The following is a 25,842-nucleotide window of genomic DNA, read 5'->3' on the forward strand; positions in this document are numbered from 1 at the left end:
GGAAAAAATGTATCATTATGAGGTAAAGGCAGGATGCTTTTTTGTTCCAGTTAATATGCCAATGTATTAACAAATGAGTTTGCATGTGCTCTCTCAGCAGTCATGCCTTAAGACTCTCCAAGGACACTTCTGCTATATTGAAAACAATATGATGCACAGATTGAATGTGAAGCGTTGGAGTTTTTTTGCAGACTCCAGTCTTCCAGGAGAAATTATTTGAGAGCATATAAATACTGTTTCCTTCACAGCCTCAAGATTGCAGTAAGAGATGGGGGGAGATCCAGCTGGGAAAACTATACCAGCCCTCCTGTCAACCTGTGGCTGTTGAACAATTCATAGTACAGATACTGGGCTCAGCTCTGTCGCCCGATTTCCAGCATGGCTGTGTTGCAAAGTGGTTGTTGGGTAACCACACTTCTGCAGTGGAGCGAAACAAGCCCGTAGGTGCTGTTGATACACCTTAACCGCATGCCCACCTCTGTTGTGCAGTGGATCTCAGGGGTATCTAGTGAACCATTATCATTTTCCCACATGTGAGCCACTTTCAGCATTCTGTTTTCTAATGTATGTGGCAAGTGTATTAGTAGAAGACTTTGAGGCTTGTAGAGGAAGAGCCACCATCTTCTTGCTCCTCCGTAACTTCATTTTACTCTTACCTTGAGCCAATGTGAAGTATGCTGGCCTTGTAAGGGAGAAGTTACTAGTCTCCCAATACCCTACTGTGTTCTGTGTTGGTTGTTGCCAGCTGACAAATTTCCTACTAAGATCTAAGTGATAGTGTAGAGAAAACGTTTATCAAGTAACATTAGTTACAGCAGTTTTTACTGTCTGTGTAATCGTGCTGGAGTGGGGAATTAAGAGAACTGCAGTCCTACTTCTCACAGGCATATGTACAAAAATATGTTAATTTGAATAGGAAAGAGAGTTAGGAGTACTGTAAACTTTTTTGCACTGAACTTACCTAGGGCAGTATTCTGTCTGGACTTCAAAGCCTGGAAAACTTCAGCCCCTAAAACAGATACTGCATTTTTCAGTGAGTATCCCAGCTATTGGGTATAACAAATGGAGTTTGCATGGCAGTGATAATTTTAAGTATTCTGTCAGCTCTGCTTTGAGAGTAACACCACACCCTTCCTGTCAAATGCTGCATGTGCCTAGACAATACCCTTCCCTGAAGGACACCCTTTCCAGTAGAAAAGTAGCAATCCTCTAAGCTCCTATTGGCAAAAGTTGTAAAGTAGGAACTGAGTTCAATGGGCAGTTGGTGTTTTAATGTATAGAGCACAGTTACTGTGCTCTGTAAGAGTGGGGTTGAAGAAAGAGGGTGACCAAGGCTACTGTCTTGTATGCTTTGAGTCACATGTTTACCACAGCAGATGCTCAAAAATAGCAATGCTTCTATATAATGTAAGTTCAGGAGCTGTTCCCTTCCAGCTCCTGCACTGCAATTCATCTGGCATACTGTGCACTGCGGGTACGGTTGGGGCGTGTTCTGTACCGTCAGTGTATAGAATATTTGGGACTCCTGGTGAGTATAACTTGATATGCAATCATATGTAATTAGTCAACTAAATACTGTTTAATCTGTGACTTGGTTACCTTGTAAGCTTTGTATCATGCTTCAGCTTTGCCAATCTGTCTTTTATCACACCAACTCATTGAATCTGCAAGTCATTGCTGCTGCAATATACTTGGCTTCTGCTCAGAACCACAACAATCAAGGATGGTTTGTCTTGAGCCTGCAATGTGCATGCTTGTGCAAAGGTCTAAGTTGCACACTTGTGCAAACTGGAACATAAACTAAATGCCTTCTCTATTGGGTTGAGACCATTCTTCTGCCCTTACCACCTTCTTACCATGAGTTGCTGGTGTTTCTTCCTGAAAGGTTAGTACTCCTCTTTACAAACTTGATAGCTTTTACCTTGAGACTTAATGGAATTTGAGTAACTTCTATGCATTGTACTGATAGTGTTTATATAATTGAATTAAAACTTTGTTTTCTTCCTTCCACATTGTGGCCACAATAAATGTAACAAAACTCGTCGTATGAGCACACAATACAGAAGGGGAAGGTGCTCTCTGTTTTAAACAAAATTGATTTCATTTTCTCACAAATACCAGGATTACTTGTGGTGGCATGGAGAATAAGGACTGCTAGCTATCATGTCCTCATCTTGTCTCCCTGGTTCTTGATTGGTGCCAACGCTGCATGATCCCTGCAGCCTTTTTGTTTTGGCAAAGAAAGCTCAGAGCCAAGTTGAGCTGTAACATCCAGTTGTTGCTTTGCATTTGTTGTATGGTCTTACCCATGGTGTGGCCTTTATGCTGTCAGCGCTCCAGGCAGCACTGCCAGTTCTTTGCTTTTACCTGTGTTTGTTCTTGGCTTTTGTCACTGTTCTCTTTCTCTTGACTTACTGCATGTACACTGCTCACTTAACCCCTGCTCAGCCATTTCTTCTGGTGCACAAATGTTTATGCTCCATGTGCTCCAGTGTAATGATTCCTTTACAGAGCAGGTTTCACCTGTGACCTTCTACTTCTCATTTGCTTCTTCAAGAGAAGGGAGGGATCATTACAAAAAAGGCTATAGTTAGGCCCACTTTTCTTTGAATCCCTCTGTTCTGCCTTGCATTTCATACTCAACTATGTCAGCTTCATCTCTCAGGTAAAGTATGCTCTCCACATGGCTGTAATAAACATCACAGGATAAAACAGGGCTAGGTCTGGATGTAGCTTGTCAGGTTGAGATAGAGAAGCTTCTCGGAGAGCTGAACTGTGAATGCTTTGAACACTTTTGGGAGGCTATGTTTTGACATACACCTTGCTGATATTCAGTAGTGTGAGAGGCTGGGGAAAAGACATGTATGGCAGCAGCCTCTGTTTGGCTCCAAAATACAACACTGCCTGGGAAAATCTGTTTATTCTAATCTTCCCGAAGACCTGCTGGGAATTAGATTTGTTCCTCCTATAGCCCACCACCACTACTAGGAAGGCTCCAGAAGCAGCTGTTCTCATTAGCTTGAGAACTTAGCTTGGCCAAATTTTGTTCATCATATAATGCCAATTTCTTATTTTCTAGAATAGAGCTGGAATAAAATCTCTGTTTTGATGCTATTGAACTAGCCTCGTATCATCTCTGTGTTCAAGTCTAGTATTTTTTTTTCTTCTATTTGTAAGCAGCTAATTCAGAAAATGTCTATTTATTTCCTTTTAGAAACTTAACTCTTTTAAATAAAAGGACGGGGTGGGGGGGGGGGGGGGGGGACCGATTCTGTCTCTTCCACCCAAAGAATCAAATCCACAGGCAGGCAGGTCCTGCACGAGGATTTTCTGAGAGGCTTGCTGTGTGGTCAGCGCAGAGACATCAGTATTGTGTCCATTTCCTCTAGTGCTGTCAGCTCAAACTGTGCCCAGAAACCTTCATGCTAACAGCATACATTACTGTGATAAGAACAGGATGGTATGCAGAGAAGGGAGGAGGAGAAGGGGCCTTTCACTCTTAATCAGAAAGCATTAGTGGAATGTGGTTTATTGCCTACTACAAGAAATTTGTGCCACTTCAGCAGGAACACTGGCAATTACACTAGGCTGACTGTGACAACAGGTTGTGAGCTATGTGCTCTGGTTTTGGGAAACCTCCAGTTTGGGCCAGACTGATAGGCAGGTACCCTCAAAGAATACTTACGCTGTCCTGCATGGATTTGCCATCCGTGAATGAATATGTATTTTTTTTTTTTTTTTAAAGGAAGAAGTTCCCTGACAAAATTAACAGATAATTAATGAAGTATTGCAATCTGGCAATTCTGAACAAGCTTACTACTGAGTTGACAAATGTAAAACTGTCTTTCTTGCTACTTGAAACTTATCTGTATGTTCAGGGGCTTCCTCTGGTTTTCTCACATCAGCATCCTGAGGAAGCCAACAGTGCAGAAAGACATGCCACCATGGTTTTTACCTGCATATATGATGGTAGAAATCTATTTTAATCTATCAGACTTAATTGCAGAAGTTGAAATGCTGATAGACAACTGGATCAGTTTTCCTTGCCACTAGAGGCGGTGTCTGACAGAGAAATAAGGCAGATGGTTGGATGTGGTAACAACTGCCTGATCTTAACCTAACACTTGTCTCTCCGAGAATCATTACTCTGCCAGCTTGAAGCTCCTTGTAAGGATGGAGAACTGGGCTGTCTGTCAGCATGCAGCTTGAGCCTGCTTAACTTCATATTCTTGTAGCACTTCTTTAATAAGACCCTTCGTATTGACCTTATCTAGTAACTCAGGGGCATCCAGGCTTCCTTCCTTCCATCACTCATCAACTCCAGTAAGACCTAGTGCCTCAAGCCAGCACCAAACTCCCTGCTGCTGGCTGGTTACCTGAGTGTCAGAAATGTGTAAATGTGCTGGGAAACACTGCTGTCTCCTTTTCTCCTAGCACAATGTTTTGTTAGTGTCACCCCAGTTAAATGTCTATGATGTCAGTTATTTGTAGGGTAAAGGTTATTAGCTGTGATGAAGAAACCTGAAACATCATATAATAAAATCCTGATTTAGGAATGAAAAGCTATAGTGCATACAGTTGCTGAGAGGTCAGAAAGAATGATATTTATAATTGGCATTACATGGTACTGTGCTAAAAAGGGTCAACAAAGAGTGTGCATATGCAGCACCTGGAGAGTTCAGTGCAAAGCTGTGGAATATTACTCTTCTGTACTTTGGTTACCAAAATTAACTTACTTAGAAAGGTTTAGTTGGTGCATTTCCTTAATAGACAATGCAGATTTTAATCCACTTTGAATTAACACTGGAGTGAAAAAACAACTAAGCAAGCAGTTTATTAAACTATCATTCTCAGAATAAAAGGGGTTTTTTAAGCAAATTTGCCTGGAAATACCAGCCTTGTGGGTTTTTTTAATACTAAAACCTTCAAATGCTATGAAATGCTTGCTTTCAAGTCCAACGAGTGATTTAAAACATTTCATTTGATCAGAATCTAACCAAATTTGACTGCTTAAGTGCATGGATTTTTTTTCCTTTTGATTTTTTTTTTTTTTAAATAACTACTACCAGGTAGAAAAGATGAGTGTGAATTACAGAACACTAATAAAGATATAGTGGAAGATGCCACCATTTAGCATTACATGTCTGTGTCTGGCCCCACATGCACTGACAGTCTCTGTCACCCCTGTCATCAGCGCCATCTTGGAGATTTATAGTTGCAGGTTGCTCTCGCCTTGCACTGGCAGATCATTCAGTGCTCTTTTTGCTGTTATAGTTGCTCTGTGTGCCTCCCTGCACCTCCACACACGATCTTGAAGGTGATCATCCAATTATAGCAGTAACATGCTATAGTATGTAAGTCTGTTACTAGATCCCAAGCCAACTGATGCTTTTCTGAAAGCTGCTGCTGGGAGATACAATCTTCCACCCCTAGAGAGACTGACAACAGCTTGAAAGCTTAGATCCTAAAAGCTCAAACATCAAAAGACAACATAAAAGTTACACTTTTTTCTGTCATTGGACTCTTTGCAGCCATTATTGTAATGCACTTGCTTATTTCTTTATTTTTAAGCAGAGTAGCAACTGGAGAATCTAGTAAGTAAGATGTAGCGGCCAAGAAGTCTGAGCTGAAAGAGTAACTGGTGATTTGGTGCGCTCGGCAAATGCTGACATGGGCCATATGCTGCCCTTGGGCTTCCTGCACTGAGTCCAGCATTAGAACATCTCGAAATGCTTCAATTGCTAACGGTGTGCCTTTGTGTCTAAGTGGGCTAGTCCTGCCTGCTTTTTGTCAGCCCTCTACAGCTGGGCTATACTGTGCTGAGGCAGCTGGTCCTGGCACGATTCCTAGATACACTGACTTTTGGAAGATATCCAAAGGTTCTGGAAGCCCTTGGCTACCTAAGAGGATCTGGAGAGAAGTGGTCCATATTCCAGGTGCTGGTGCATACGTGGAAAAAAACCTGAGGAAGTCATGAGTTTATTATGGCCTGCAGCCACCTAGACTGTGAGAGGGGGATGGTCTTGCAGTCACACACACTAGGGGGTAAATGTATTATTTTTACTGTCTGATCACACCTTTGCATGGTGCTCACCTTTACTGGAATACCTTTTCCACAGGAAGCTATTGCAGCAAACATCACAGCAGTTAGGTCATTAGCTGTGCAAGAGGTTCAGTTTGGATCTAAGCAGTGGTTTCCAGAATACGTGCGTGCACGTGCGCAGACATTTCCCCTCCTTCTCATAACCACATTTTTGACTGGTGTCTAATTGCTAGACTCAAGCAAAATATACATTTACCTAAAAAGCAATTTCACATCTTTTTTTATTTTCACAGGCATATGAAGTCTAACTTTACACTATAAAAATGAACTAATTTTATGTAAGTGGCCACCATGATGTGTAACAATCTGGTTTTGTTTTCTTTCTGATTGCGTTTACATTTGGAAAGATTTTCTGTATTTCATTTCACCTGAAAAACAGCCAAATGGTAGATTTCTCCTTCTCGTTGGATGCAGACTTTTTGTGCTTTTCTCTTTGCCAGTTGGCATAAACCAAAACCCTTTAATTACTGAAAAATCTTGAAATTACCAAACATTGAAAGCATCATTCCAAGTTGCAGCTTCATTTCAGAAGGTGTGAACAAAACAGCACAATTCCTAATATTCTTACCCTGAAATACACTGAGCTGTTCATACTATGTGAGTACTGAGGAAGCAGAGTGTCCTTGAGCATTCCTGGTAAGTTAGGATTTCCCTATACTATGCCAAAAAGCTTTCTCCCTCACCACTAACATCTTTTGAGTTCTCTATAGAGGTAGTAATACTGCATTCTTCTCACAGTGAAGGGTGACAGTGAGAACCTCTGCTTCTGTTACAGTGATCCATGTAGAAATGTATTGGGAACGAGTAAAGGGGATGCATGTAAAGGTGCAACAGCTGCAAGAGAAACTGCAGTGGGATCTAAGCTTGAGCGGCGCCGATGTGTCACAGGTCACTGGGGTGTACGAAATGGGGCCGGATATCTTGCAGGCAGAGTTTTGTAGGCTCCCTGAAGGTAAGTGGATCAAAGTGACGTGCTTCTGGGGCTTCGGGTTCTGCTACTCTGCTCTGCTTGCCCACGCAGTGGGTGAGGAAGGTGGCTCGCTCCAGGGGCACAACTGGCTTCTTACCAGGATTTCTTCTGGGAAGTGCCACATAGTTACAACTTCTATCTGAACACTTACCTTCATCCCTCGCTCCCCAGCACCTGAACTGGAACCAGAGTTTTAACTCCATTCCTGGGTACTCCTTCGCTGTCTGTCTTACCAGGGGGCCACTTCTTGCCCCCATTCTGCCTGACTCATTAAATCTCTGTAAATCTGTGTTTGTAAAATTCTTTATACAAAGCAAAGCCAAAGCATCTTGCCTTTCTCTACTGATGCTATAGATTCCCTGTCACTTGAAAGCCCTAAGTCAGAATTAGCATCTCTTCAAAGAGGCACTTTTTACAGTGCCAAAAGGAACAGTTTGAGGCGGGAGTTACTGTTTGAAGATTTCTGGCCAGTAAATCAGATTAGGGGAACACAACAGCCTTCTCTGATTTCAGAATATGTATTTGATGGGTAAACCTTACTCTAAATGCATGGATAGTTTCAGAGTGACAGTTCTTTTCACGCAGTAACATCTGCTCATTGCATTGCTATTAGCCCGCTTAATGCTTGCCAGTAACACAGCAGGGAAGTCCAAGCCTTTCTGGTGATGAATTTTTTACTTAAAAAGACAACGCGCACATCCCAGGGCTCTGGGGTGCTCTAACTGATTGGAAAGCCCGTTAGAGAGCTCCGCTGTTTTCTTCAGTGCAAAGGCTGGATTTATTTGTGTCAGTGATAACGGTGCTGGCATTAACGGACTTGCATGGAGCAGTGAATTAATGGTGTTCCCCACTCAGTGAATGCTTGTTGCTACCGCAGACATGCTGATGTGGGCGTACTCTTCCACCATACCCGTATGTCACCTTCACCAGTCTCTCTGTGCAAGACAGTTTCATATTTAAATTAAACGTCAGATTCTCCTTCATGTTTTGAGTTGATTTTGCAGATGTGGAAATTAAGCAAAGCCTGACTAGTCAGCTTCTCATGATTGTATAAGAAACGGAATCTCAGGATTGTGTATGAAATAGAAGATGAAGGCAGTTTTGCTGAGTTCTTACTATGCTGTCATGCTCATGTTCCCGTGTCTTAACCACATGCTTTGTGCTTAAGTTTCGAAGTTAAAAACACCAGCGGTTTTCCGTTGCCTGTTTGCTGGCCACAGTGCTTTCCTATCTGTTGTTCAATTCTTGATTCTTTCTCTTCAGCCCTGCCTCTGGGGAGAGGAGCTGTAAATCAGAGAAGGTGTGCTGAGACTCCTACCCCTAGTCCTGACTTGAGGAGTCCTTACCTGAGATTGGGGCTTTTGCTGCTCCTACAGAGCAGGAATGTCAGCTGCATCAGTGCCTGAGCTGTGGTGGGGTCCTCTGTGATGCCCGCAAGCTGGTGTCCTTTGCCGCTAAATAACCATCTGTTTGACAGCATTAATCATACAACAGTGGTAAATACCCCGTCTCTAACTGAGTGTATGCAGATGCTAGAGCACCATTGAAAATAAAGCACGTCTGCTTTTTATAAACTGTACCCTTATGGTAACTCTTGTCTCTTCAGTCCCCAGAAGACCGCCAAATTACATAAGGCTGATTCATCATATGATCCACTTCCTAAAGCATCAATTTTCTGTTTGTTTGCACAGATGAGGAAAGAGTTATATGCACTACATCCTGCAATCCATACCAATTCCCTTTTTGGTACATGTAGCTACATGTATGTACCTGTGTGCGGTTTAATAGCTTTTAGTCGCACCGAATTCCTAAAGCTAGGGCATTTTGAGACTAGAAATACAGTTCCAAATAGTTACCTTAAATATTATAGCACACACACACAGAGGCAGCAAAGCAGACAAGGCGAGGGAGTCTTTTCAGAGAGACCCTCAAAGCTCGGTGGCTTTGTCTGCAATAGCCAAGATACCCTATCATCACATAGGAAGCTCAGAAATGCTCAGCTACTGCCTAGTACTGCACTCGATTCCTAGCAACGATGCTGGAGAAATTATTTCGGAAACACCGGGGAAGATGTCAGCTCCTGTTAGGAAAGCACAGCCCTCAAGCCATCCTTTGAACAAACACGACTTTTCTGTGAAGGTGCGGGCAGCCTAAGGGCCACGGGATGCAGCAAAGCAGCTTGAACGCAAGGTTGGTGCACTGCAGCGTCAAACTTACGTTTGATGCCCGGTGTTTTAAGATCCCTGTGTTTATTTGTCTTACCGAGTGAGTCTGTTGAATTCCAGCTACTACGAAACAGGTGCTTTAGAGGGCGCGTGAGCAGGCAAGTCACCTCAGCAGTCCCCTTGAGGGCCGGACGCCCTGCGGAGGTCAGTCCTGCACGGATTCAGCCTGAACGGCAGAGCCGCCGATGGCACTGACACTGCTGTTGGCTGGGACAAGCGAAATAAGAAAGTTCGAACACGCTGCGCTGACGGCTGCGGAAGACAAAGGCGCTGCCGCCTTTAGCCGAGGCGCAGCTCCCCCGGGGCCCGGCTGGGAGGATGGGTGCTCTCCCCACCGCCGGACGGGGGGCTCCCGGTTCGGAGGGTGCCCCCTCGCTGGGGGAAGGCGGGCCAGGGGCGGCGCAGGCCGGCTGGCGAGGCCCGCCGTAAGGAGTAGCGCCGACCGCAGCGCGGCCGTTACGCGGCGTCTCGGAGCGCGGAAACGGCGCGGAGCCCCCGGGCCCGGACCTCCCCCGCCGCGCAGGCTGACGACAGCGGAAGCCGGGCGGCGGGGCCGGGCCGAGGGCGTCGCGGCCGGCAGCCGGGCAGAGGCGGTGCGGCTCCGCCCGCGGCGGCGGCGCCCCGCGCGCTGCCCTGCCCAGCCCAGCCCAGCCCAGCCCGCTCCCGCATGAGGGAGGCAGCGAAGGAGACAGGCCGAGCCGCGCCGCCCCGCCGGCATGTCCGCGCCCTGCTGCGCCGGCCAGGTGAGGGGCTGAGGGGCGCGGGGAGGCCGGCAGGTGTGCGCGGCGGGCGGCGCGGGCCCCGCAAGCCCCCCCCTGCACCGGGCGGCGGGGCGCATCCTCCGGGAGACGGCGCTGGGGGCCCGCCCCGGGGCTCCGAGGGTCGTGGCGGAGAGCGGGGAGCGAGGTCCCGGGGGGAGCGCCCCGCGGCGTCGGGGTGGTGACGGCTCACGGCGGCGGACGGAGAGCCCGCGACGGGACGGGGCAGGGGGGCCGCCTCTCTCCGCCGCCCCTCGGCCGCAGCTTCGCGCTCTCCACGGTCAGCCGCGGGGGAGCCGTCCTCCCCGGGGCAACTGAGGCGTTAAGATAGCAGCGGCACTTGCAGAGGGGGAGCCGAGCGCAGCGGGGGGGCCTGTCTGTGAAGCTTGGCTCTTTAAGTGTTTACGGTGGTGTCTTTGCAGAGTTTCCGGCATGAATTCCCCTCGTGCCACAGGCGGAGAGGCAGCTGAAGGCTGCCTGTCTCCCCAGGCTGTCTGCGGGCAGCGGAGAGTGGCGCTGCTGGCGGGCGTCCGCATGAGGGGCTGCGGTGGGGCGGGGGGATGCGGATGAAGACGCGGACATTGAGCGGAGCCTTCCCAAAGACCTGCACTGCAAGGAGCAATTCCCAAAGGGGTGACAGATCACTCCGACCTACCAGAGGCTGTTAGATAATTGCCACTGGTGCCTGGTGGTGGGGCGATGAGACCCCATGCTGTTAAGAAGTGGAATGGTCTTAACTTCTCTCTCAGCTGCTGGCCACCTGGCACTCCTCAGACCCTTTAAATTTGGCTTGTGGAAAGATTCAGCAAGTGCAGGTGCTGGTGGAGGAGGTGAGAGATAAGAGCAAGTGGTGATGGAGGGTGGTGCAGGACCCACGCCCATCAGCATCCATGGGATGATGATGCAGGGCTCCGCATCTTACTGCCGTGCACCTGTTTTCTTGATTGAATCAGTTCTGGCAGATGAAGGACCACGGACTTGGAGGAGAAGGGTAGCCACAAGGCCCGGTCCAGATCTCCTCCTTGGTTGCACTCAAGAGAAGGTCTCCTGTTCTTACCAGTTGTCTCTCTAGCCTGGTGTTAGACCACATCTCCCCCAGGCACTGTATTTTGTGCTTCATTTTCCCAGATCTCCACTTTCTATTGTAAATAGAAACCCATCACTACTTGCCCTGTCTGCAACAGACTAGCCAGTGAGCTTATTCCTGTTGTTTTACATATTTAAACACCTTATGGTCCTAATGCTATTGATATTTCTTCATTGGTCACTCTGCCCACCCTCAGCATATGATTATTCTCTTGCTTTTGTGTGAACCACCTGGAAAAAAATCTCAGATCTTTCCTGAAGGTTGAAATCCCAGGCTAGATTTGGTCTTCCAGCCATGGTTCTTTCAATTTTCAGTGGGCTGGGAGGATTACTGAGCGTGCCTCCAGGCGCCTGTCCTGCACGAGCTCCCCTGTGCCTCGCCAAACAGCGCTGGGTGGTCGTGGGTGACAGCAGTAACTGCATTTGCCGATATTCCTCTTAAAGCACAGGGCCTCCCTGACTGCTGCTTCACGTGCATTTTGGCAGCGTGTGAAATAAGTTTTGGAGCAGCTGAGCAAAGTGGTGTTAGTAGGTGCTGTTACTGCAGTGGTTCATGGCTGTTTGCATTTTCATTGCTTTTTCTGGTGTAGCTCCTGGAGAAGTAACTTAATGCCAAGAGGATTAAACCGTTGTGAGACTCGTGTGGTGAATGGCATGGCTTTAGCATGACCAAACTTTGAGGCATTCTTAAAGCCACTGTTCCTACCCCATGTGGTAATATCTGATAGTAATGTGTTTTATTGACACTGATGTGTTACTTTGGAGTCTGTAAAGAAACTGAACTCCTTAGTGAAGCTGGAGCTGAAGCAAAAGCCCTAAGTGGATGCAGTCATAGCGCCAAAATTATGCAATACCCTGGGGAGATGTATTCTGCTGGCTCAAGCACTATTTTTGATGTAAGACTTATCTGTGCTAAATATGGCATATTGCTGGAGTTACACCAGCGAACTTAGTGTGGATAACCTTTTTATAGGCTAAGATGATAAATGGCATAAACCATGTTTCAATAGCATGCAGTGTAACTTTTTTAAAAGGAAAAATGGTCTTTGCCTTCATGGCTTGATTTATTCCACCCTTGATGAGAGGATGTTTGTTCAACATGATTAATACACAAGAAAAGAAAAAAAAAAAAGGGGTAGAAGTTCTTTTTCTCTCAACTCAGCTTCCTCAGGCATTTTATGGGTATTGTTAATCAAGCTGGAATATCGAGATGGAATTTGGCCTCTCCTTAAATGTCCCCCTGAAGATGAAGTTAACCCTGTCTCTAGAAACAGAGATGATGTGCTTGAGGAAAGATGGAACTTTATACGAGTCCTGAAAAACAACATTCATGTTGGGTCCCTTCTTTTTCCCTGAAATACACTAGTTTAATGGGTTTGATATCCCATGCGTTGGAGGTTTTTTGTATGAAGTATTTATGTCCTGTATATATCTTATATCTGCCTCTCTGTTTCTGTGGATCTGCTTTCCTAGAACTGACTGAAAACTTGGTATTGTCCTTCTGAGCTGTGGAAGTGCAATTATTGTGCGTGGATGTCTGTAGCTGGTATCAAAGTTTTGTTGTGAGTTAACATGACTTGACTATCCATTTTTTCTCCATTTGTAATGCCAGCAAATTTTCCTGGTGTGATGTAGACGATGAGTGATTGGTACCTTTGGTTTTGGGTCAAACCGTGCTAAACATCTAGTTGATGGTGCCTGTCGGAATAAATGCATTCAGGTTTCACCACCCAGATTCCTGTTGTTAAAGGATACAGCGGCAAGCTGCCAAACTTCAGTGTACTTTGGTTATGCTGATTTTGCACTCAAAAATTGTTTAAAATAATCTTAATTAACATTACTGTGTGACTTACATCCTTGCCAAGTAGACCCTGGGAACTTGCTTTCAAGGAACTTGGCCATTTATAAACTTTAATTTCTGCAGTTGTTTTTTATTGGGCCACATACAACCTTGTTTTGAAGAGAATTGCGATTCTTAGGTTTCTGAGCTGTAATAAGCTTGCTAAATGTTTCTTCTTTTGCTAGTGTTTCATTGGTAGACCTATTTTGAGAATGCAGTGAGAATACAGTTTGGCTTGGGCCTCCACAATGCTTTTGATTACATAAAAACATCTGCTTAAATTGACAGGAAACAGGATTTTACATTTGGCTTTTCTTCAGTAGTTATTCTCGAGAGAATAAAGTTGAGATCATGGTTAAGAAAAGCAGCTGTTGCGGAAAATCTTTATTACAATGAATATGTTTTTTCCAGAGTTAAATAAATGTAATTTAGATAGTTAACATTAATTTTTGGGGACAGTATGTTGTAGCTGGGTTGTTCAAGAAGATGGATTTTTCAATTAGAACTGGTAGTTCTTAAAGCTTATAAAGCTATTTTTGTAGGTCTGTTAAATCTTGAGTACTTTCTTTAATACTGTTCTGCACTTAGAAATCGTATCATGTAGTAAATGCAGTAAGATGTGCCGCAAGTTAGAGTGTCAGATTTTCATTTTATACCCAGACCTCTTGGCCAATCTTATGCCTTCTGGGGCTCATGGCTTTTGGGGCAAGGGAAGGAAGTCCCCCATGTGCTCTAGGGCTGCCTGCCTCTCCGGCATTGCCTGTTTGCATCTGCAGATTGAGAAGGGTCCTGTCCTCGTGGTCTCCTCTTTTCATTCCATGGTGAAAAGGGTGGCTCTGTCATCATCGTCCAGGTTTGTGTCCTCTGAAGACGCTGGGGCATGTGCATGATGTGATGCGCTGCAGTGCTGTGGGATGGTGCTGGTGGTGTTCCTGGCTCCACTCCACGTGGTGCTCCCCAAAACACGTCTCTCCTGCAAATGGTGTTGCTGGGTGAGAGGGGTTTGGTTTACTGTGTTTAACTTGAGCCGGTCAGTGAAAAAAAGAGAAATTTATCCGTGGGTCTTACCCCCTCTCACAGCTGCCTTCCCACAACCCCGCCACCGATATTAATCATGATCGAAGCTGAAGGTCGCTGCCTGAGGTCTGATGTAGCGTATTGTACTGTACCTCACTTAAATACAGCTAGGAAAAACAGACTGGGGAAAGATGTTTTTCCCTGTTTGCAGAAACATGGAGTTTTTGTTTTAAACAAATGGTTGCCTGAACAACTGAATTAGCAAAGCCTGGCTTTCTGCAGCTTTATCCATTGAGGTTGGTATCTTATGTCGATTCCCTTTCTAATAAATACTGAACTTGTGTTGCAGCCTTTTCCTTGCTCAGGCTTGAGACATCATTTTTTCTCTGCTAAACCTTTTGCCTATTTTCAAGGAAATTGTAAGAAAGTAATATCTTTGAGGCCCCCATCTGCCTACCATAGAATTTGCTGCTGGATTCAAAAGTGATTAGAAATGGAGAGAAAAGCAACCAAATGACAGTGAGGTCCTGTAAATGTTGTGTCATTTGACATTTGCATTGCTAGGTTGGAATCCTTTCCGTGGCACTGCAGTAAGAGGCAGAAGGTATTCTTTCTTGTTCCAGGCAGAAGATAGTCTTTCTCAATCCTGCTGAATTTCCCATTGCTGCCTGATTTTTTTTATTTTTTTTTTTTAGCCTTTTCCTCTCACATCCCACAGGTTGGTGGCATTGTGGATTTAAAGAAACAGCTTAAACACCCATGGCTCTACAGCTGTGGAGTGAAGGCAGTATAAGAGCAGGGCCTTCACTTTTAAGAGCAAGGGGATACTTTTCTGTGGAAGGATGTAAATGCTACTGCTGCTTTTATTTTAATCTTCGCAAGTGTAGGTATTCCAGGGTGTTTTTTCCCTTACTGGAACTTTCATTACAATGGATGCACTCACAGTTGTGGGTGCCAAGACATACTTGTTTCAGGGGAGCAATTGAATGAAAGCCTGAGCTATGACTACAGTATAAGCTGAAGGTCTCGTCTGGAGCTGACGACTGCTGTCATCCCAAACACATGCTGAGGCTGGATGGTGTTCTCAATTTAGCTACGCGAAGACGCTTGGACCTTAGGTTGCTTCCAAGGTACTTCTCATACCTGAGTTAATGGCGCTTCCATTTCTTTCTGAACTGTGTGGGCTCTGATATGTTTTGACATATTAAATGCCTGTCCTCCTAGGTTTTTAGGCTGTGATCAACCATTCTGTGGACTGAATTTGACCTACTGCATTGTTCAGGTCACCTGAGAGATAGGCTTCAACATCAGCGTGTGCTACACCATGAGGCAGTGAGGGACCGAGCCAGTCAGAGCTGTGGGGTCTGTAGCGTTTACCCATGACAGCATGCAGGGGAAGGTGGCTCTGTGTTTGTTTTGAAGGGAGTCCTGACACACCTAGCAATCTCATCGTCATTTTAACTAGCGATGACTACGCAGAGACTGACGTTTGCAGTTTAGTGATTGGAACATCCAGCAGTTAGAGATGGCATATGGTCAAGTATCTAAATGTGTAAGTGTTCACAGTCGGAAAATGGAAAGTTTTGCACTTCTTTCTGTCCAGTAGGAGTGATCCAAAATATGTCAACCTGTCGTCTCTCACACTGAGTTTTAACAGGAACCGTTCTTAATGTTTTCTGAAGAGACCTATCTCATGTAGTTTTTTTCCTTGGCTTCTTATGTTACAGTCACAGGCAAAACAGTTGTTCAGGAATAGTATTCAAGATACTTCTCGAGTAGTCATTGTATTTAAAAATGCTTCTCAAGAAGTAAGCAATGGGAAGACATGAGGAGGCTCCATTTTGAACCTGCCAATCTGGAAACGTGTGTGAAGTTGGCTGTTGTGACACTGATCTAAACTGGAACGTCTTTAGCAATGCTTCAAGCAGGTAGATTGCATGGCATGACCCCAGTGCAGATAAAATACACCTTTCACATACAGCCAGCTAGCCGCTTGCCTGTGCAAGGTGCGCGTGGAGGGCAGGCTGCTCCCACAGCATGGGGTGCTGTGGGGCAGAGTCTTGCCCCTTCTTTGGCTGTATGTCGGGGAGAAGTACAACGTGACTTGCTGGGCTTGTTTGCCGTTGGGCTGATGTTGCTGCCATGATTTTGTAGGAGGGACTGGGGAAATTTGAGGGAATGCAGGAAAAAAACCCAAACAACTGAGGTGGTGGGAGGAAAAGTCTTAAAGCCTTCAAATGAGACTGAGCGTAAACGGTTTGGGTTCCTTCTTTGATGAGTGGGGAGAAAAGACCAGCTAATTAAAAGGCTCTCTAAGCTAATGAAGAAAGCCTCACCAAGAACCAGTGCCTGGGAACTGTAGTAGACAAATTAGAAGGTAGGGTTTGGGTTTTTTTCTGTTTTTAATGATAGATGTAAGTAACCAGAGGGATGGCCAGTCCACCTCATACTGCTGTCAAATCCAGATGGTCCATGCTAATGGAAAATAGCTGTACTACTGGGGAGCTGGGTGATATGACACACTGCGAGGCTCAGGTCAGACTAAACAATTGTCTTGGTTTTTCCAAAACCATCAGGAGAAGAGCAGTTGGGCAGTCTTTAACATTTAGACATTTTGTAGTGACATGATTTTCTAATGCTGAGCTGAGTCACCACTTATTAACATTTGAGCACGGAGACAGAAGCTAATCATCCTCAGTTCAGCTCTGCCAGCGCCTGGCAGTGGCTCACCCGTGTTTTAGCTCTTGGCGTAGCTGTCCTAGATGCTGCATTCCTGCCTAGGTTTTGAGCTGCTTGCTGCTGTATGGCAGTTCTGCCCTGTGGTGCAGGGCACAAGCCCTTCGCTTGGGAAACTCGGCTCGAGGCAGGAAAGCCTCACTGGAAAGCAGTGTTCAGGCAGCGTCTAGGCTGGTGTGACTTTTTTCCGCAGTCGATTTTAATTTTGTACAGTTTGCAGAGTGAGGTGTGCTCCCATAAATAGGCCGTCAGTTGATTAACTGGTATGCTGGTCACAAAACCTCTTGGCTTAAGTAAGCCATGTGGTGAGCCTGAATATTAAAGAAGCAGCAGTTAAAATCCAGTTAAGTCAGAAAAAGGACAAAATAAAGCCTCTTTGGTGAATTTAGTTACTTCAAAGGGACAAAGCACTGTGTAATCATGTGACCAGTTGAAGAAACCTCTGCAGAACGTGTATGCATAGCAGTGGGATTTTCAGTAATAGTCTGAGCCCAACTCCTGACGCTTGGGACACCTGGCATCAGGCATCTCTTGCTTTCATGAACCAGTGCTCTAACAAAACGGTTAGCTTGCTAGACGCTGTTTCCTGAAACTAAAAGTCCACGGGCAGGTGTGTAGCCACTTCAGGATGTTATTCAGGCAGGGCTGGCTGCTTTGCTTTTCCAGCCTGCTTGGATGGTGTGTGTAGCTGTCAGAGTAGATGTTTGGGTGGTTTTGACAGACGTTGCTGTTAACAGATCAGTGACCCAATTATCTGCAAATCTTATGACCCAGATAATGCTGGCAGTGAAGTAATCAAGCAGTGCATGAAAAACTAAGCTGCTGTAGGCCCCCATGAAAAGAAGCTTCAGCAAGGCACATTCCTGTGCTCCGTGGACAGGCCAGAAAGCACGTGCTCTGGCCAGGCAGTCAGTTGGGAGGGAAGAGGTGAAATGCTGCTAAGTCTTCATTTCATTTAAGTATGCGCTTTTTTTTTTCCCAAGGTGCTCTTCTTCCCTTTGATTTTTAATATTTCTGCTGAAGTCTCCCAAAAGGAAGAGTGCTTTGTTGTGATAAGCTTGATACTTCCCTATGGTCTGTATAATTTAAAAATACCATAGGCTATTTTGGGCAGTGATTCTGAAACTGCTCGCTTTATTCTAATGGCTACGCAAAATATTTTCTAAGACCTTTGAGATTTTTTTGGAAACATCTGTGGAAAATACCTTCTAAAAATGTCACTGTCTCTACAAAAGCAGTTGGCAGGACACGGTCACTTTACTGCTCAGACTTGTATGTAAATAGTTAAGCGTGTGCTTAACATTACCGTCATACCTTATTCAACTGATTTATCAGATTGGATCACGGCTTGCAAAAATCAAGACTTGCGTGTGTGGCAGATGTTAAGTGTATATTGGTGGAGTATTCATTGTAGGGAGCCGATAGCTTGTGCGCAAGTTTGTGAGCCTGCTTTTACCTTGTTTTGTTAACCTGTCTAACTCTTGTTAACCATAGGTATGCCCCAGGCTGGGATAAGATGGGAGTGTGCAAATATGTCCCGGCCTGCCTGTATTTGGAAAAATGGTTTGCACAGGCTAGGGCTGTTCTATAGTCGGCTTGCTTCTGCTCCTCAATGTGTGCACGTAAAAATTACTGTTGCTCTGCACTGGCAGGAACCTACTGCACTCAAATCGAAGGAGGTGGTAGGAAAATGCCACTGAAACATCTGTTCAGAGAAGGGTCAAAGCATGTGGGACTGCTGCGAGGCATCCACCGCTGCTCTCCCCTCCCTCCTGCACACTGTGCCCTCGCTTGACATGGTAAAACAGTTTCTGCCACTGAATAATAAATCAGCAGCTGAGAAGGATTGATGTGTCATTTTTCTTCCTTTTTTTTTTTTAAGCCTTTTTTTTTTAGGTTGCTTTGTTTGGTCACCCCCAGCAGCAGAAACAACTGTCAGGGCTACTGAGGTGCTGGTGCCAGGGTAGGAGTGAGTGGCCAGCAGAGGAGAAAGGCTGTGGGGAACCAGTGGCTGGCTACCAGAAGAAACGTCTGTGAAACTGTGCTTTGGATATTTTTTAACAGAAAAATTTCCCACTCAGCTTTCCACAGCCGCTGTTGTAAAACCAGTCAAGTCAGCTATCATCCAGGCAGTTCAAATCGTGGCGCAGTCTGTTTTCAAGTATGCTAGGTTTTCAAGTTTCGGGATCTCAGGCAAGCTGGCACTGCACCCTCCTTGAGCTCCGAAAGAGGAGCACCGAGCAAAGCAGGCGGCCGGTCTACATTGTGGAGGACTGGCGTCGTGATGGGGTGGCGTGAGGGAGCCGGCTGATTGCATTTGTGGAAAGCATAAATATTTGCATAGTGCTTGTAATTATTGTCAGACTGTGGTGTTCACCCGGTGAGGAGATGTAAAGCTAGAGAAGGAGCTGGGGTGGCTGTACTTGCTGCCTGACTTGTGAGAGCCTTTGGATGAGAAAAACTTGAAGCCAGAACCTGCTGCGGCATGACAGACTCCTGCCAGAGCAGCCTGGTTTTTGGATGCCATTGCGCTGGGCTCTTGGGGACCCTGGACTTGAAAGGATCACAGGACTTTGAAGGAGTTCTGTAGGTACAGACCAGGATTTTCAAGGCCTGCCTGCTGGCAGTGATCACAGACCTTGGGTTGTCTGGGTTGTCTCCGTCCTGAAAACCGCACACCACCTTCCTTCTGCAGAACCCGTCCTTTGGAGGAGCTTTTGTTTAATGGTAAGCTAAATCTGTAAAAGATTTATGACATTGCTTGTTTTTTTTCACAAACCCTTTTCTTAACATGGGAAGAATTTGTTACCGGCTTATACTTCTGTGCCGGTGGGTCCTGAGCCCCTGGCCAGACCCTCGCTGTGGTTGAAAGGCAGAGGCAAGGCAAGATGGGCCATGCCCATGGGAAAGCATGTGGCATCAGAAGGACCACATAGTTTAGCTGCACATTGACTGCAATCTTTTAACAGAGAACTCGTTGTATATGTGGGCTTTGAAGTTTGTCACCCAAAGATAACGTCTTTGAAACCTCTTGGGTCAGTAGGTTGTAGCCAGCATCTTACTCTTTGGTAACAGAGACCTTTTTCATTTATTTTTGGATAACACCTATTTCATCGCAGCCCACTCCGGAATGTAGTTAGTCATAACCAGAATTAAAAAAAGAAAAAAAAAAACCAACAAAAAACCCCAAACCACCGAATTTGGGACTGTGGCTGAATAACCTAACCTACTTTCTATGGTTTCCATGGCTATTCAGAGTGCTTAAAGGAGTGCATCTGAAAAAAGATGGAGACATTGGTGTTTTTCACAAATATTGCCAGTTTATAGGGTATGTGCTCAGTATTAGAAACTATCATTAAAGTCTCTCTAAGTAATGTGGAACAATGCAGAAATGAGCTATATATTCCATTTAAGTATTTGTTGCTTTAAATAGCAGCTCCAGGGACCCAGGACTGGAATAGCAGACACGTTGCTGGATGTAGGTAAGGTTTCACTGGCAGACCTCTCTAGCACCTGGCTTAGGAAAATGTTGTTCCCCTTACAAATGCCAAAGCTGCATACCTTTTTACTTCTGTACTGTTGTTTTTAACGTTATGGTGAGTATGGCCAGCAGTTGAAGTTCATTGTGGATACTCTGGGTCTGGCTGATACAGATTGAAAGGTCCTTTAGTCTTAATCTTTTCTTTTTGTTTTTTCCATCATTCTGAAGTGGATGAATTATACTTTTCTGGTATGTTTTTGTTTTGAAATGTTACTATTCCATTTGTTTGCTGAACTGGTAACTTGCCATAGCTTCCTTGTTTCTTGGACTTGTACTGATGCTGTAAGAGCTAATTTCACTACATATAAAAAATAAAATTGTCTTTCAGCCACCACTGCCTTCTATTTTGAAAGTATACTTTCACGATGTGCTTATGCACGTAGTATTTTTAATTTCCAGCTTTGGTGCCAACATGAGCCCATTCTGCGTATTCCCCACAGTTGAAGCTTTGTGTGTTTTGGGGAGGATTTCTGTTTTGCAGCAGCAGCAGTTTTAGCAGCTGCGTGCTCTGAGGCCCCTGTATCCTCTGGCGTGAGATCCAGCGGTGAACCGAGAGAAGGGCAGCGTGGGAGCTGGGTTGGGCTGTCCCCGTTTCATGTCTTCTGCGAACTGAAGAGCCACTGTCGAGCGAGGCAAGGGCCTGTCTGCTACCCCCTTTCTGCAGGGCTGAAGGCAGGAAGCCTGAGCTTGGGTGTTGCAGCAGATAGTCATGACAAGGAAATGATGAGCTGGGAGTCTTTTCAAGACACTTCTTCAAAATTATTTGGGGGCCTTTGATCAACCCGTCTGGTTGTGAGACTCTGTGGAGTTATATCAGATAGGCGTGTGTGCAAACACACACGTGAAACCCCCTCTCCGGGTCAGACGGTCATTGATGCTGGAAGTGTCCTGGGAGGAAGATAGCGCGTGGTGGTTTGGCACCTGAAGGCACATACAAGCTAGTCGGGTTCACCTGGACGACTCAAATGTGGCACTTGTGCATTTTGAATCCCTTGGCAAGGGCTAAGAAAACCCATCCATCTTGTACAACTGCATGCTAGGAAGCAGGAGGCTTCTGAACACCCCTGCAGCCCCTCCAAGGGCTGAGGAAACACTGGGAAAAAGCAGCCTCGGTGTGCTCGAGCCCCTGGCGCTGGCAGTGCACCACCCCTGTGCGACACACTAGCCACAGGGAACCCCTTGAACATGGGAGTGCTGAGGGGTGAGGTTGCATTGGGTTGGCAGCAGTGAGACCTGGAAGAGAGGTTCCCTGCTCCTGGGCTACCCGCTGACATCCAAAAATTCCTCCTGTGGTCGTGGCTTCTGGGTTAAGCACAGGAGGCATGTGAAGCTGCTGCCTGTTGCAAGGAAGGGCCTGGCCGAGGACAGTGCTGCCTTATGTATAAAAATAAGACTTATATTTTTATATATGACTTTTAGAAAAGTAGAAGGCAGGGAAGGTGAATAGTACTGTTGACAGCAAGGAAATTATCAACATCAAGCTAGATCCTTTTCAGGATTTATTCTGTACCTTTTTCCCTGTTGAATAAGGCAATTACGTGCTTTTTGGTATGCTGCTTGGTTTTTATCTTGGTGGACCCTTGGTTGCAGGTAGAAAAGAACTAAAATATGCAAGGAATGCTGTCTCTAATAACATTTAAACATTGGAGACAGTATCAGCTAAAGTGTGATACGGTATTATTTTCCTTGCAGCTGTGGATTTTTTCCCTGCCATCTTGCACATGGAATCACTGCTTTCACCTTTGCAAAGTGTGTCTAAATAACTATGAAGTTGCATTTCTTCTCTGGCTTTCTTCAGTACTAGATGGTGCCATTGTATTTTGAGTCCTTCAATCTCAGCTGTCTTTTGCTTTGTTTGCAGTAAGCCACCTATTTCCAGATTCCTTCTCTACTGCCCAAAATATTTAGAACTGTTAATGTAGTTTTTTGTTTGTTGGTTTGAGTTTGTTCCGGTTTTTTTGTAGCTGTTGTCTGTTTATAAAGTCTTCAGCACAACTATCCCAACGTGTGGCTTAAACAGTTTTCCATTCCCCCTTTAATTTGTTTGAAGTCTTTAGTAGCATAAACAGTTTTGTAGCAAAAAAAAAAAAAAAAAGCTTTTCGTCTGTGCATGTACCAGAAACGGCACCTTAAAAAGGACAATATGGTTCTGGTGAATTGAAATGGATATGTGCAGCTTGTTTTGAAACAAAAACTCCAGCTTGTCTTAGAAACAAAGTAGTTTTGTCTGTATGTTAAAAGCGAACAGTTTTGGAGTCTGTGCCCTTCTTGTGCATGTTTGCTTCTTCAGTGGGGAGATGGGAGAGTGTATTGCAGGAAGTAGAGCCTAACCATTGCAATGCCTGTTCTGCTGGGTGAAACATGTCAGGACCACAAGCTGCACAGAGATAGCAAAGAAGAGGATTAAGAAATCAGGGGTGGTTCCTCCTCATCTTCTTCACTCTCATCCTTACGGTGTGGGAAAGCTAGAAACTGATGTGCTTAAACCTACTGGCTTTTGATAAACAAGATAGTCTGCTTCCACTTAAATACTGCTCAGCTGGGAGGAGAGGACTTAAGAAATTCTGGAGTTTTACAGGAAGTCTCCCAGCTTCCCTGTCTGACTTTTGTAATAGAAACCTAAAGGCGGTGATGGAATGACTTCTGGTTTTTGTCTTACTTTCCAGTTGGCCTGCTGCTGTGGTACTGCCGCTTGTTCCTTGTGCTGCAAATGCTGCCCCAAGATAAAACAGTCAACCAGCACCCGCTTCATGTATGCCCTTTACTTCATCCTGGTGACTATCATCTGTTGTGTCATGATGTCAACAACAGTAGCTAATGAAATGAAAACACACGTAAGTAAGAAAGATGAACCCACTGCTGCCGCTGGAAGGAAATGGGGCTCCTTCCATGGCTCTTGATGTATAGGGGCCCTCCCTCAGAGGCGTTCAATTCCCTCCACCCATCCACTTCCCACCCAGATGGGATGATTTTCCATGCTCAGCCTCCTCCTGTCAATTGCTCACCCATTTAGTGTCTTTCACAACAGGAAGAGTCAAGGATCACAGGACTAGCAGCCTTCCTCCTCTTTCGACGTGCAGAAACCCACTGCAGTGAACCCATCCCAGGTTTGCTGTGCGGGTGGTGTTACTAGAGGCCGTTAGGGAACATGTTCGAGTAGAACAAATTGGTTCAGTCTAATGTTGCGTTCATCTCTGGCAACTTGTTTAGTAGCAGAAGCAGCACATTAAAAAATAACTCTTCAAGTGTTGCATTTATAATTTTCCTTCTGTGTTCTTGGTGCTGTGTGACAGACTACTGCAATGCCTAATGCTGTGGATCCTTTACAAGGGGTTTTCTTCAGCGTGCTTTGAGTCATTGTGTTCACATGGCCTCTAACCACAGCAGATATTATTCATCTCTAATTGTCTTTTTAATTAAAAAGCTTCAAAAGCATGAAAGAAGCTGTGGCTAAAACTAGATTTTAAAAATCAAGTTTCTTTCAGAGTCTTAATATAACTTTCCTAAGCTAAATGCTCACCAGCCTGCTTGCTGTCACACACTAGACCTATTGTACCACATCTTTGGTTTGGTTTCTTAAGCCACCCAAGTTGCTCTCAGTAGCAGAAATCCTCTCTCTCGCCCTCTACAAACTACGAGAAGAGAATTCTGTTAAGTAAAGGGAACAGTGGCTGAATTGTTTAATTCTTAAAAAATTAAGTTTTCTGCACCAAACTCGGCATTGGGGGTGCTTCGAGGTTGTGAATGTGCTTGCCCTGGAGATTCAGAAGGCTTCCCTCGCTGTGGCTATCTAGTTGTTTTGTGTTGCCCTCCCAAGAGGGAGTGCTGGTGGGTGCACAGTTAAGGCTGTTTGCTTGTTTAACCAATTGCTGGTCAAGTTGATGCCCTGCTTACCTTCTGTGCTTGACTTTCAGTTGTCTGTGAAACACTCCCCTCTGCAGCAGCCCAGATCCAGAAGCTGGTGGTAGTACCCTGTGCTTGCAACACAGATGAACCCGCAGGCTTATGATGGGGCTAGTTTGAGGGTTTCTGTGCTCTGCTGCCAGGGACCTTTCTTTCTTCCCATTGTACCCTCTTTGTATGTTCTCTCCTGATTTTCTTTCATTTAATAGCGCTTTGCTTGAGTTAACCTAGTGCCACCTTCTTACCCCCAGCCACCAGAAGCTGCTGACAGCCTTGTAAGAGCACTCGGTACAGACGTGATCCTTGCCTGTGAGCTGCGACTTAAAAACTGTTCAATATGTGTGTGCTGAAATTGCTTGCCAGGAATTACTTTGACTTACTAGATGCTTAGCTTGGCAATAAAGTGAATAACCCAAGGAACTCAAGTGTGTGGGAGACAAATTACGTGCTCATATCCAAATTTCATAAAGTCATTTTCCATCAGTAGTGTGGTTTTAATGCAGCTTGTATCTCTAACAAAAAATACTCACTCTTTATCCAACAGAAAAGTGATTCAAGAAGCCTTCAACAACATGCTTTTCAGTATTGCCAAATTTCTTTCGTAGTTCATAGTCTTGAAAGCTCAGTGTGGGAAGAAATGGCACAAAGAGTAGCTGTTAGTGTGAAGTGGAAAGATAATCACCCTCTTAATTTAGAGCATTTGATGTCTTTGAATGGGAAATGGACCATCTGAAAGTAGGCTTTCTTTATCTGCTCTCTAATTTAATAATTATGTTTGGGGCTGTTAAAAGTTCAAAGACGCCTGAAGCTAATACAGCCCAGTTGTAATAGAGTGCACCTTGAAAATATTTATTCAGACTAACCAGTCCCAGCTTCCCAGTGGTGAACTGTGTTTTGAAAGTGCTGGGCACTTACTGATTCCTTCGCTTTTGGCTGGATCGTGGAACACTCCTAGCTCCTGAAGCCAGACTGTAAGCAAGCGCTTCGTATGATGCCTCTAGGACCTCACCCTCGTTTTCTTGAGAGGAGAAAGAATTTTGATTAATTTTAGTTAGCATTTTTTAAATTTTGTATTAAAAAATTAAAATTTAAAATTTTAGTGCAGTCTGTTACAGAGCCATAATCTTGGCAGGGAATCGTGTGTCTGCTTTACCAGTTTAGAGTTCAAATACTCGTGCTGATGTTACGTGAAAGGAATCTCTCCCTTCTCAGTGAGAGTTTTGTTTGGTTTATTGGCTATGAATTCCCAAGTCTAAAGTACTTCTAAAAGTATTTATTGTAGCACTTGGTCCTTTGGCATTATTTTGAGAGGAAGCAACAGCAAATGTATGTCTCTCATATAGAGAAATACACCACCTTAAATAGAGACTTTTAAAAAATGTTTGTATTTGTTTTGCAGTATTTATCTACCCCCAAGGTCATGCATTCTGTCTATTTAAAACACATTTAGGACAGTTTTTCAGTTCCCAAGATGCCAGACTCTACAGGTGCCAACCCAGAGCTGGGGACCTGCTCTGTGCTCTGCAACGTGGCTGGAAAAATGAGGCACTGTCCCAGGGAGCTCAACTTCCACGTCCTCACCAAAGTTGGCAGGTAGACAAAACCATGTGCCAGTGGGAGGACACGGTACCTGTGGAGTATTTGGTTCTGGTTTCAAAACCCT

At 45.1% G+C, this 25,842-nt stretch overlaps 1 protein-coding gene across 1 annotated transcript in view; it reads left to right on the forward strand.

The window, feature by feature from the left end:
* Positions 1-10,008: 10,008 nt before the first annotated feature.
* The window catches only part of SERINC5 (serine incorporator 5), a 42,834-nt gene continuing 27,000 nt past the window's right edge, over positions 10,009-25,842 (forward strand). The window contains exons 1-2 of the mRNA XM_059833287.1: positions 10,009-10,041; positions 22,943-23,110. Of these exons, the coding sequence (XP_059689270.1) occupies positions 10,015-10,041; positions 22,943-23,110 (195 nt within the window). The 5' untranslated portion in view covers positions 10,009-10,014. The remainder of the gene's footprint in view (positions 10,042-22,942; positions 23,111-25,842) is intronic.

The sequence above is a fragment of the Gavia stellata genome, chromosome Z, assembly GCF_030936135.1.
Source record: "Gavia stellata isolate bGavSte3 chromosome Z, bGavSte3.hap2, whole genome shotgun sequence".
Taxonomy (NCBI): Eukaryota; Metazoa; Chordata; class Aves; order Gaviiformes; family Gaviidae; genus Gavia; species Gavia stellata.